Source organism: Ursus maritimus, unplaced genomic scaffold, assembly GCF_017311325.1.
Source record: "Ursus maritimus isolate PB19 unplaced genomic scaffold, ASM1731132v1 scaffold_6, whole genome shotgun sequence".
Taxonomy (NCBI): domain Eukaryota; kingdom Metazoa; phylum Chordata; class Mammalia; order Carnivora; family Ursidae; genus Ursus; species Ursus maritimus.
Genome location: NW_024426774.1, coordinates 51,211,135 through 51,224,654, shown reverse-complemented (window position 1 = coordinate 51,224,654; position 13,520 = coordinate 51,211,135). Strand labels below are relative to the sequence as shown.

At 44.2% G+C, this 13,520-nt stretch overlaps 1 protein-coding gene across 34 annotated transcripts in view; it reads right to left on the bottom strand.

Annotated features, from left to right (window-relative positions):
- AAK1 (AP2 associated kinase 1) overlaps window positions 1-13,520 on the bottom strand; it is a 163,319-nt gene that overhangs the window by 39,543 nt on the left and 110,256 nt on the right. For all 34 annotated transcript variants that reach the window (XM_040623349.1, XM_040623353.1, XM_040623354.1 and 31 more), the window contains exons 10-13: window positions 12,039-12,118; window positions 8,005-8,159; window positions 6,735-7,057; window positions 3,536-3,811 (exon numbers count right to left, since the gene is read on the bottom strand). In XM_040623349.1, coding sequence (XP_040479283.1) covers window positions 3,536-3,811; window positions 6,735-7,057; window positions 8,005-8,159; window positions 12,039-12,118 — 834 coding nt within the window. The remainder of the gene's footprint in view (window positions 1-3,535; window positions 3,812-6,734; window positions 7,058-8,004; window positions 8,160-12,038; window positions 12,119-13,520) is intronic.

The window sequence follows — 13,520 nt, the reverse complement described above, 5'->3', positions numbered from 1 at the left end:
CTACTGCTAACTCCAAAATCAAGACTGTATCCTACAGGACCGCTTTCTGCTTCCGGGGTCACGTAGGAACTCACTGAGAATCCCTCCGGCGCGCTTTAAGCAATCCACCACCACAGTCAGAAGCCGATGAAGGCACACCTCTCGCTAAACACATCTGAGCTGAAAAATTTCTGCTAAGAGACCCCTGACTCTGACATAGCTCGGACTACTGGTTAGGAATAAATTAGGATTCCACTGTGATTCATAAATGGTAGTGCTTTTCTTTTTCTTTTGTTTTGTTATTAAGGCTCTTTAATTCACTGGTAAGATGGGTCTGCGAGATTCTATTTCTGTGGCTCCCCTGGGAAAATGTACAGCATCGGGGCAGTGGGATTAACTTGTTCCCACCTTCTGTTTGGAAGTGGCACTGAAGAACCAGGCAGAGAACAGAACAAGAAATAAGAAAAAAATCTGAAAAGCCCTTGATGATAATCGATCTACTAACACAAGGCTCTTGAGATTTGGGCCATTTTCAGAAGGCAGAACAAACTGTCACCACAGAAAAACAAATAGGTAGGAACATCCTTGTGGCCACATGGTTAGACTTCAAGCATCAGTCACAACCTACAAAGCGCTATGTCAGAAAGATGAACAAAAATAGTATTAAGAAGGCTACCTCATGCTTTAATTCTGTCAGTTCAGAAACAAAATGGTTCACAATATTAAAGGCCTAGCCCTTCCCTCCAGTGTCTCATTTCAGACTAAGACGTCCCTCCACGCTGTAGCTCGGCTCTCACATTCGGTGCCTTTGAAGGTAGGTCCTGAGAGAGAAAGGAGACCAGAGGGGCCAGCTACTTGGGTCAGGACGCTGCCAGCCTGAGATTTTCTGTCCCTGTATTGACACAGATGCTGAATTTTACTGAGGCAAGTTATGTGCACGTATGAGTACACAACCACTCACCAACGGAACGAATGATACAAGGCTCTAACATCAGTCAGGGTAAGGTCAGAGGGTAAAGCAGCTGAGGCATCTCTGAGGGATGCCTGGGAAGACCAGAGCTCCAGCTCCACAACTTCCTTCAGGAGCCCAGGGCTGTACCTGCAACAGCCAACCCAGAGCCAGGACCCACAGAGAGAGCCAGTACCACCATGGCTTTACAGACAGAATAGATTAGCTTATTTCTTGGAGTTTAGACATTCATTGCTTTGAGAAGGGTACACTTCACTGTTGAGTCCCTTTATTTTGAAGAGTCCAGACTACTTAGAGAACATTTTCCCCTTCCTCTTAACCTATCCCCATATGCAGCGTACTGACAGACACTTCCATCACGAGGACACCTCACCCCATCACAGCAATCTACTACTACAAAACCGCTCCAATCCGTTCGGCTACTCCCCATGACCACGTCAGGCAGTTTTATTTCCATTTCAAATCTAAGAATATGAGAGTCAAAAGGGACCTTAGAGAGCACAGACTCCAAGTCCCTCGCTTCACCATCATGTCTCCTCCAAAGATGGGATTAGGAAGGGGAAGGGGGGGACAGACAAACCACAGTGGAAGGAGAATCAAAGTAGACTCAGATGTCGGTCTTGCTAGAGACTGTTTTAAAGAACAAAATATATAATTATAAAAGGACTATAGTCAGATTCAGGAATGCAAGAATTACACAAAGCGGGGGGGGACCACCCAGACTTCCATTCCACTATCCTAATACAACTGTTTTTATCTTTTTGGTATCTTATATTTAAGTTCCTTTCCAAGTACATACTTTTCCCATAATTTCAACATTACCTCATGAGTGTTTCACATTGTTGTACACTCTATAACCATTTAATGGCTACACAGTTGGATTCTTGAACAATTAGGTTACTTTGATTCTTCTGGCTGTTACTAATAAGGCTATAATAAACATCTACGGCATACTGCCATTTTCCTTTTGTAGATTATTGCTTTAAGATGGCTGCAGGGTATTCTTTACATTCACTCACTTGTTTGTCTAGGTAAGTCCTGCCAAGGGTCACCAGACAAAGAGATGGGTAAAATTTGGGAAGCTCTCTGGCTCCTGGCTGAAGCAAGTTCTGCTCCTGTTTCTTTTCCATCCCCTCAAAGAACTACCCTGGAGCAAAGTGCTCAAAATATGTTTTCAGCCAAGGAGCATGGAGAAGGTTTATAATTCATTCCCGAGAGAGGGACAGCAAAGGCAAACCTTGTAAGAAATGTAGTCAATGGTTATTGATCATTTCATCTCCCTGGATGAGCATTTGTTATTATTATCCTCGAATACAGATGAGGATTCTTTGGTTCTTTCCCCAGCTCTGCTGCTATTAGTCTGTGTGTCTTGGGTAATCCCTTTCTAGCCTGGGCCTAGTTTCCAATTCCAGTAAACGCAGGGACTAAGCTAGATAATTATGATCTCAACTACCTATATCATATAATTTTTTTAAAAACTCCGTTAACAAGAGGAACCTTCGTCCGTGTTAAAAATACAGAGAGTAGCTGTCTACCACACGCCTGCGGGGAGACTGAGTTGTTTCAGAAACGAAGGTGTAAAGACACTGAACACACGCTTAGCTGAGGCTCAAAGAAGACCATCTATTTACGGCACTGCTTCCTTTCGAAGGGATGGTTTTCTGATTTAAGATGGGCGACAAGACTCTATTAGAAATCAATTCTCAGAAAGATAGTTTCTTACCTTTCCTTCATTCGTCTAGTAGTTGGACTTCCCTGGGAATAAGAGAGTAGCTGCGATGCTCTATGGGCCAGATATGTAAAATGTCTTTCTATCACCATAATACTTTCTTCACTATCACTCAGAAATATGCGAGTACAGAATTAAGAGCACTTAATACAGGCCAAACACAATGTGCCTGAGGATGCTGAAGCTATAAGGCTCAATCAGGAGAGGAATGAGAGGTTCTGACGCTCTCGTCAGCCAGTATGTGGATGCCCAATTTCTAAACGCACAGGACGGCTCAACCAGTACTCAGCTGCTCTGGTGCCTGGAGGACTGGGTCACAGTAAATGGTCCCAGCAAGGAAGGCCCTCAAGGCCGCTACATGGTAGATTTAAATGAGGTAATGTTGTCCAAGACCAAGAATAAATAAAACCCTATCAGGACTCAGAGTAAAGGCGGGAATCCACGTAAACCTCCAGAGACTGGAAAGGCCACAAAGGTCAAACTGGCCCTTGAAGGGAAAGGGATTCACTCTAACCCTACCTAGGTCCTTGACTGCTCAACACTGGCACGGAGATAGTGAGCAGCTCTTTCTGCCACTCTAATTTTAGAGTGATAAAAAAGAACACTCATCTTCATCAGTAGCCTAGAATCGTTTTTTTTTTAAACTCTACCTTTTACAGAATACCTCATCTTGACCTCAGGCATAACAAGAAAAAAAAATCAAATATTTTAACCACAAGCCTGGGGAAGCAGCCTCGCCCGAATGCAGGAGCCCCGCCCGGGCTCTGGGCAGCCCTCACCGCACGCTCTCCTGCTCTGGCGCTCCGAGCCCTGGCCGAGCCCTCGCGGAGCCCTGGCCGAGCCTGGCCAGCTCTTACCGCCGGCTCCTGGGCCCCGGGCGTCTGCGGGGCTGCAGCGGGCGGCGCCTGTGGCTGCTGTGCCGGGGCCGCGGCGGTCTTCTGCTGCAAGGCGGCCTGCTGAGTCAGCAGCTGCTGTTGGTGCAAGCTCGTGGCCAGCTGCTGCTGCTGCTGCTGCTGCTGCTGCTGCTGTTGCTGGTAGTAGTTCTGTATCAGCTGCTGCTGAGAGGTTCCTTGCGACACCACCGGGAACTGGGAGATGGCTGGTTGCGGGGCTGCTGGGTGTACTGCCTGAAACTGAGCCGGAGAAGTGGCAAAAAGGAGGAGGGGAAGAAAGCCTGTCTCAGAACAGTATTCCACAAAAGACAAATGTCTCAGGAATAAGCAAGCCCAGTCTGAAGCCAAAGGCAAGGGAGGACCCTCGGGGCATTAAAAGAAACCTGACAGCACGTGACACCGCCAGGCTGCACCCCCTGCGCTGGGCTGCCTCCTGCACCCCGTCCTGGCTTCCGGGTGGGCTTCTATGGCAAGCCTGAGGGCATCCATCTGACCATGCACCTTGTGACTTCCCATGCTGGAGGGTAACAGAAGCTAATAAACGATCTCCCAATCACAGAAGTAATCCCTCTTGTAAAGGGATTTGGAAGCAGCGAAGATTAAAATGCTTCGCTCCATGAACAGGATGAAGCAGTAATGACACTGAAAATAACCTAAATGCTAAGCCAGCTATAAAGAGTCCATTCAAGCCCTTCTGAAAATTACTTCCCTACATCTCTCTCTTATTAGCTGTCCCACCTTTAAACATTCAAAATGTTCAGTACACTCTACCACACTTACTGATATTTTATCTTGTATTGGTAACCAATTCTTTCAAGTTATATTTTCTTATAAACTGTCTACGGATAGGGATTCCTTTTATCTGTCTGTCTACTCTGCACTGCTAAACACACACACACAGACACACACACACACACACACACACACACACACACACACACACGTCAAACAAGGGCCTACTGATTAACAAAGGTCAAGATCTTGTCTTTGAACATCCCAAACACTGTTACTTAGTTGTAGAGGTAACTGAGGGGATACTGTTTGCCTCCTGTGGCAAAGTTTGAAGGGTTAGCAAAGAAGCAGATGTCAATAAATAGCTGCCTATTTATAACTGCAAAACGCTGGAAATGACCAAATGTTTATCAACAGGGGACACTGACTGAATAAACCATGCTATGTATCCTTAAAAGGGAATCCTCTCGAGTTGTAAACAGGAATGAGGGCTCCCTCTATATTATGGGATGGAGGGGCAGAATTCTGCAGATTTAACTTTGAAGCTCTGTAAATGTTTTATATTTTCATAAAACAAAATTAACCCAAAAGTTGGCAGTAACTGTAAATCAAAAGCAAAATGAAACAAATAAACCTGTGTTTCAAATGGATAGCCAAACTCTCCAGAAAAGAATGAGCAAAACCTTCTAAGAACGAAAAGGGCAAAGAAATCTTACACTGTTTCCAGTACTCGTGTTGGCACTATTATCTTGAAATTATAAAGCAATTAAATGATTATGTTAATGTTTATTAATGTTATTAGGAATCAAGATTTTCAGATTAGAAAAATTCAAATATAAAATCCAAGGAGTTAAGCAAAAATACTATAATTACAATTCTGAATTAAGAATATAAATTTAGATTCATAGTGCATATTCCATTAACAAAACAAAACAAACAAAATACATTTCCCAAGTATCCACTGAAAAGGCCTAAATACAATAACTGACCCATTAGCAAGTGAGTATCCTTAGCACCAAACTGCGGTCTCTAAATACCATTTTTAAAAGGAAATGGAGCTCCTTCAGAGAAATGGCTGTATCCAGGTCAAGGGCAGAGTGAGCCTGGAATGGCCTGTTACAATAAATAGCAAGGAAAGCATTAAAGATGGCTGGGTCACCACCAAAGACCTAGGAGCCAGTCTGAAGAGACTTCCGCTGGCCAAAGCTGGGGCAATTTAGGCATCAAAATAAAATTTCAAAAACGGCAATGTCTGGACACATTATAAAGATCCCTGAATTCATGACGATACTAAAACAAAACAAATCAAAAACCTCTGTTCACCTTTAGATGACACTAGGAAAAAACCCATTCTGAAAACTGGTAAACACAGGCAAAGAATCAAGCGTTTTTTTCTGCCTTTTCTGTGTAAACAGTACTCAGGGTCATCAAATAGTTAAGAAAAATTCTTCACAGAAAAATTCCAGCCCCTAAGTAAAGAGGGAAGGCTAGACTATCACCATCTTGCCATCCCTAATGAGTGAATGGACTTAGGAAATGATCAGCAGTTGCTGCTAAACTGATCAGGGACACTGAATGAATGGATCAGACAGCAACACCAAACTCACCGACTGATCCTAATATTGATAAGCCTTAAGAAGATATAAAGTCTCATTAGACTTTATAAGCCTCCTGAGTGATGCGACCAGAAGAACAAAGAACTATCCAACTGAATCGAATTTTGAGCAAGCCTCAAAAATGACCAGTTTACACAGGGGATGGAAGAACATATTAAATGACCGCAGGGATGCAATCAGCCAAATCCAGAAGGTGGAAAATTCTACAGGACAAGTGACCCAGTTTCTTCAAAAAATTAAATGGTGAAGGGAAAAGAAAGAGGGAGAGGGCACTATGAATAAAAGGGGACTTAAAAGATATGTCAATCATTATAAAATGAATACGTTTATAGTAAAAAATGTAGAAAAAAATATAAAAAGGTAATGGAAGAAAAAAGATTCACAACTAAATATAACATGTGGGCCTTATTTGGAACCTGATTCGAACAAGCCAACTGAAATTATGAGACATCAGGAAGAGTTAAACATTACTGGATATTTTATAATAAGAAGAAATTATTTTTAGTATGGTAATGGTACAATTGTGTTAGAAAAAAAGAGAGAGAAGAGAAAAAAAGTCCCTAAAAACACCTCTTTTGCCGAGCTTCCTCCATTAGGTGAAGAAGTCCCCGTGGCCCAAGAAAGGGGTGTGAGCGGCCCAGCGACGGGTCCACTATTCAATGCTTTCTAGTCTTTAGTTCCGGGAGAAGCAATGATGCAATGTCTAATGGCTCCCTGTCTTCCCAGGGCTTCTCAAGGAGGATACCTGTACCCACAGGACCTTTCCGCATCACTGCCCCAGATACACCAAGCAAGGGTCAGACTGAACACTTTACCTGTTGAGCCTGGGTCTGTTGCTGCTGCTGCTGCTGCTGCTGCTGGTAAAACGTGCCCGCGGGCTGCTGGGGAGCTGGCTGCTGTTGCTGGGGAGGTTGCTGCTGCTGCTGCTGTGGCTGCTGCTTAAGGAAGAGTTGCTGCTGGTGCTGGGGTGTGGCCTGGGCTGGAGTGGGCAGAGCCTGGGCTGGAGTGGGCGGTGTCTGCTGTGGGGTGGGTGGAGCCTGTGGCTGCTTGGGCTGAGACTGTGGTAGAGGCTGGCTGGGTTGGGGCTGGGTTTTTGGTTGGGGAACACTGGCTAAAAGGCCGGGCTGATTGCTGGATCCTGTAATGAGAATAAACTTCATATAAGGGTTCAAAACTCTTCCAAACAAAAATGGCCTGCTTTCTCTTGCCAAAGAAATAAAGAGGGGGTGATAAATGGACAGATAATCCCAAGAGCTGTGTGCTTCTGTCTTTGCATCTTCTTCTTGCTAAACTATGTGCTACTTATTTTTCAAAACAAGGTTCAGTAACAAGGTTCAATGCTTGTCTCCTTCAGAAAGTCTTCCCTTATTCACCATCCCATTTAGTCAATTACTCCTCTAGTCAGCACCTGAGTATCTCCATATTCAACTGGCCTTTGATGCTACTGTATTCAAATATAATCTTTGCACTTAAACTTCAGGACAAAAGCATTCTTTGATGTTTTACATGTAAGTTACACGACCTCCAGTCTAGATGCCTGGCGATAAGTAGATGACCACCAAATTCACTAAAAGCAGCTTCCTGGTAGGGGAAGTGATGACTAAGTTCAGTTACTTGATAATTTGGGTCCTCTAAACTCAGTCATCTCATTAGAACCAGAATAACAAAAAACTGAGCGGTAACAGATACTTAAGAAGACAGAGTATTAAAGAAACAATGCCTTGGTGTCAAAAAGAGAACAGTCTTGTTTCTTTAAAGGCCAAGAGAAGAATATGAAATAAAAAGGAAGGCATGGGATGAATGGACCAAGGCACAAAATCAGGGCCAAGACTAGAAAAAATAGAGATATCAGGTTTCAGTGGTCTTGGAGGTCCCCCACAGAATCCAGTGAGAGGACTTCCCTTTTGCCAGCCACATGCCATGTAATTTCAATGCGCGCTCACCTCCTGTTCTTCAAGGCAAACCATTATTCCTTATGTACCTCTGGGTTCCATTCCTGAAGCAAAAGTAGGCTTCCCGAGACTTCTGTTAATGTCCGGGATAACAAAGAGGTGTACCAAATTTCAAACCAACTGAGTTACTGACCTGCAGCCTGCGGTGGGGGCTGAACCGTGGCCCTCTTTCGAGGTGTCAGGGCTGGCTGGATAGGAAGGATTCCTGGGTTGGGCTGAGTCTGCCCAGCCTTAGGCCTCTGACGGGGTGCAATTGAAGTCTCTGTTGTGGGAATGGGATCTGTCAGTCTAGAAAAGGAAGGGGGAAAAACACAGATTCACATTAACGTGTGGGAGAGTGGGAGGGGGTAGACAGATAGTCTTCAGAGTACTTGATGGGTTGGCTTTCCCCTCCACGCTCATCCAAACCTTCCAGATCTGCTTAATCGACATTTGTCAAAGGGTATTCCACAGGATGTTATGTGTTACTAGATGTTACGATAAAAGGGTTGGTGGGAAAGAAGTTTTAACAAACTAATCAAAACACATCGAGCATATTTCTTTCCAGAACTTTTCACGTGTGAATGTGCATGGAGAACTTTGAAGAGAGCCCTACAGAGAACGCAACGTTTCTCTAGCTTACCTGACCTTGGGACCCTTCCACCTAATACTTCCAAGAATTTCCCAGAATACACTTTAGGTGATGATGGAAAGGGGTTTGAAACAGGTGTTTTTCAATGTAGAGGGAACTCAAACTTGGTTAGAACTAGTTGTCAAAATGGTCTCTCTACAATAAAAAAAAGCACGTAAATGAGTGAATCCAAGAAGGCAACTAGAAGGAATAAGTAAAGAATTCAAGATAAAGGATTTGGGGAATATGACAGGGATCCATCTCCTCCAATACATATGTTCCCTTTCTTCTCAGGGTAATAAAATTTTTAACTATTATACACCTTAAATTTATACAATGTTATATGTAAAATATATTCTAATTAAAAAATTTAGCTGGATTTCACCCAGAGTAAAAAATCACATTGTCCAGCCTCTCTTATAATCAGGTGTGGCTATGTGTCTAAGTTCTAGCCTTACATGGGAAGGCAGACTGTTATACGGCAGTTTCCAGAAGCCTTAAGAAATAGCTAGGGTATGCCATTTGTCTCGCTTTCTCTTTGGCTATTCATTCGTCTGTTGCCTGGAATAAGGTCCGTGAGGTCATGGCTACAATCGTAGGGAAGGTAGAGTGATAAGCTTGAAGAAGCCTGGGTGTGGGGCAGAACTGCCAAATCGAATCCACATTAATATAGGGAGGACTGCTGGGTGGTCTACTCATTCCTTGTGATAACTTCCGTTCATTTAGAGCAGTCCAGGCAGCTGGCTGCCACCTAACTCAGACCAGAGTAGTGGTCTTTTGAAAACACACATTAGGGAGTATGACTGAAATTATGGCCAAAATAATAAACAAGCTTTGTGACTATTTCCAAAATATGTCTGGCATTGCCTCCATGTGCCTTCCCCATGATATATTTCCAAGGAATGTTCACTGTGGACCCTGAGACTTTCCTCTGGAATCCTTCTAGAGGGATGCTGTTGTGTGGGGTAGAAAACTTATAATATCAAAGCTATCATATTTGGGGAGGCTATAACCTGGGGAAGGAAGGTAGGAAGGAAAACAGGACAAATGCTGGAGAAAAAGAGAAAGGTGTAAGAAAAATATAGCCAATGGTGAGAAAGTTGAACAGATGTCTATAGAAACCAAATGCTAAGAATCTCCACACTGGATGGATTTCTCTCTCTCCCTCTCTCTCTTTTTTTTTTTAAAGATTTTTTTTTTATTTGAGAGAGAGAGAGAGTGCATGAGTAGAAAGAGGGGCAGAGAGAAAGAATCTCAAGCAGACTCTGCACTGAGCACGGAGCCCAACTCAGGGCTCGATCCCACAACCCTGAGATCATGACCTGAGCTGAAATCAAGAGTTGGACGCTCAATCAACTGAGCTACCCAGGCGCCCCCGGATGGACTTCTCTTAAGGGTAACATCTTAGGGATAAAGGAATTTGGAGTCAGAGAAAACTATATTTGAGCTTGGGTTCCTCACTAACTGTGTGATAATAGGTATGTCATTTTACCTTGTCTTAGAGCTTTGGGTTCTTTCTGTATGAAATGGAGAAAATAATACATCACGAAGCAGATGCGAACATCAAATGCATCAATGACTGTGAAACCATTTTTATAAACTGTAAAGTGCTCAAAATGTTAGTTCATATAGACTTCAATATGCTGTGAAAAAATACAGACTTTGAAGCCAGGAGATCTGGCTCTAAGTTGTCACTTCTATGTGTTTGTGGGCAAATCATTTAATGTACAGAATAGCGTATGGATGCTGGAATCACTGGTTTTTTTGTACCACATATTGATTGATTACCTTGGGCCACTTACAATTTTGAGTCTGTCTCCTCCTCTGTAAAACGAGAACAACAATGGCTCATAGATTTATTTCAAGGAAAATAAAGACATCTTGTTTATATAAAGAACCTCCTATGGTATCTGGAATACATGATGCCTCAATGAAGAGTGATTACTTTAAAAACGGAGTTAGAAAGAAAAACTTACCTCTTAGGACTGGGGAGCAAATATGGTAATGCGAATGAAATCACTGTAAATTACAGACAGTACACCTTAGGCCCAAATCTCTTGGCTGCAAGGTCTGTGTATTCTCGCAGCATTATGGAGCCATACAAACTAACAGCATGGGCACTCTACAGTTTATAGAACAGTTTCACAGTCACCGATGTTCACTATTGCCTTATGGCACAGGTACGATTCTCTTCATTTGACACAACACAGCACCACTCAGAATGGTGCCAGTTATCGTCACTGTTATAAATGCAGGGGCTTTGTGGGAATGGATCCTTGTTTAGCCTCGGTACCTCCTATATTTGGGCCTAGAGTAATATGGCCAAAACCCCAAATACTCAGCTAATTAAATCAGCCTCAAAAGCAATTTCCAGAGGCAAGCATGGCAGACTTAGGTAAGAACAAACCACAAAGTAACAACATGAATGTGGTTTGCTAAGTTTGTGAGAAACGAAAGTCTCCTTACTTTTGAAGCCACATCAGCATTTACATTTATTCCATAAACATTTAAGAATGTTTTAAAATGTAGAAATTATTTTATCGTTCTATTAAAATTCACATATTCCCATCTAGAGTACTTCGTTGATAGTTTGTGGCTAATGTCTCCTTGCCATGGGAACATGGTAGAAAAAAGAGGTATAAACATCTCTTCGACTACCCTCAGAATTTGCCATTTGGAAGCACGGCGGCCACGAGGCTGTGCCCGGCAGACCTGCAGCTCGCAAGGGGTGCAAACACCTTGTACCCCGGCTGCTGTGCTCCTGAAATCCACTGCCATGCTCGCTCCGGGGCCATGCTTCTCACAGGCTCTCCCGGCCTTTTACCCCAGCCACAGGGATATTAAAGTAGGCCTGTTCCCGGGACATAGGGGCTCCTCTGGTAGCTGACTCTGGCTTCAGGGTTCCCTGACACCTTTGCTGAACCTTCCTCAAATTGTGTGGCAGCTTTAGGTCACTTCCACCCACTCTTCCTTCCTCTCTCTGGGTTCAAGTTACCTCGTCTTTTGATGGTTCTTCCAGCTTCCCTGGCTGCCTCCCTATTTTCTCTCATGGTCAAATAAAATCCTAGCTTCTTCAATCCTCTCTTGGCATCTGCTTCTTGGAAGACCCCAGGTTACATGGACTGTGATTAGCTAAGACCCACAGCTCTTTTGCCGTTCACGGAGTCCATGCCTTGACCAGCACTCTCTTGATGTGGTCAGGGCCACAGAAAGTAAGAAGGTAAGGGGGGTGAAGGACCAGGGTGGTGAACCAGGCTACGTGAAGACCAGGGCACCTGTGTAGGACATTCTTTTTAGCACTATTTAACACTGGCTGTTGCCTCATCTCTGAATGCCCCCGTACTTCTCCCCAAGCAAGAGAAACAGCTGAGGAGTTCTTCATTCTCTTTCAGATGTAGATCGCTGTGTTCCATTATATTTCTCCTTGCACTCCCCGGAAGAGAGCTTGCTCTCCTGCTCTGCGCAGCCTCTGGCCACGGGAGCATGACAATCACCAGGCACCCTGCCCTGCCACCGTGGCAGCTGGTGCGGGGCCTGTGCACTCGGGCAGTTCTTACCTGGCCTTTGGCTGGGTCTTTTTTGCAGCTGCCTCACTGGCTTTCACTGGCTCAGGAAGCTTTGCAGGAATGGGAGAGTTCTATAGAATTGAAAAGAAACCAAAAAAGGGACATTGCAGATTTCTTTGTAAGAGAATACCAGCATGGCTGGGCCGATAGAAATACATGTCGGGATCTCCAGGAGGAGCTGCCAAGCCCCGATGTCTACTAGAGGGAAGGGAAGTCAACCAAAGGTAGATCCCACCCGTCTCAGCCCCTCTCAGGGAGGCAGCGTATCAGAGAAGAGGACAGAGGAGCCTGCGTCTGGTGTGCTCCTCCCCCCACACTCCCAACCTTCTGGACCCTCTCTTCCTACCACACAGCTTAGAGGTGGTGTTAAGAATGGAATGGGAAAGAGATGGCTGTAGCCTGTATTACTATTTAAGCTATCAGCGACCTCACAGAAGTCAGCGCTGACTAGCAGCATGCCCAGCCAGAACTCATTCTCTGTTCTATCTTGAACACTGGGAGAAAACCACAGCCACGAACCATTTTGTTGCAGTCCTGGGACCTCTCCCAGTGTGTGAGGCACCCCTCGACCCATGAGGCCAGCAGAACTCCTCCCACCTAGATTCTGCACGGGCCACCTGACACCGGCTCCAGAGAGAGCACTCCTGCTCCCAGCCACAAGACCACTGCTTAGCACTGCTGAGTGAGTACCAAATGGCTTGAGACTTGTGAAGCTGACTTTTTAAAAACTAGTTACCAATCTGAATGCTTCCAATTATATTTTAGGTTATTTAACTTTATGAATGGGAAAGTGGGGCAGCGAAAGAAAAACATAGTCATGTTAGGTTCCTGTACAAGATTCCTCATTTTAATCTGGAAAGCTGACAAATGGAATACTAGTAATAGTAAATATTTAGGCTTTTAGGAGGCACCTCCCATTTCCTCCATGTTTCCATGTGGGGAGAACTTCTGCTAGGATATCTCTCCTTGCTTCTCTTCCTCTCTCCATGCATTCCTCTCCCAAGGGAGAAGCGTAACTTATTTGACTGATAGGACTGGGAGAAAAAAGTGAGCTCGCCTGGCTCACCCGTGCCCTCCCTCCTTTAAGTGAGAGCCTGTCTCTGCAGAATCAGGTGCTCCCTGCTCAGTCACGTGGATCTAATGTTAGGGAGCCTGACTGGTCAAGCTACGTTCTCTGACTCAATCTGATTAGTAATACAGCCAATATTCTGAGTTCCATCTGAATGATTCCCACATCTGATTCGGATATAGGAGTGAAAGAGCAGTGTTATTTATCAGTACCCTCAAGTTCCAACAGTGACATCAAAAGTTCATTATTGGGAAAACTGGAAGACAATTTCAGATTAGAGCTTATTTATTATGGCATCCATTAGTAAAATATTCAAGGGAACTGGTTCACACATGAAAAATATGCTAAGACTATAAAAAGGGGGGTTGCAAGCACTGTATTCTGAAAACTGTTGAGTGCAGAGC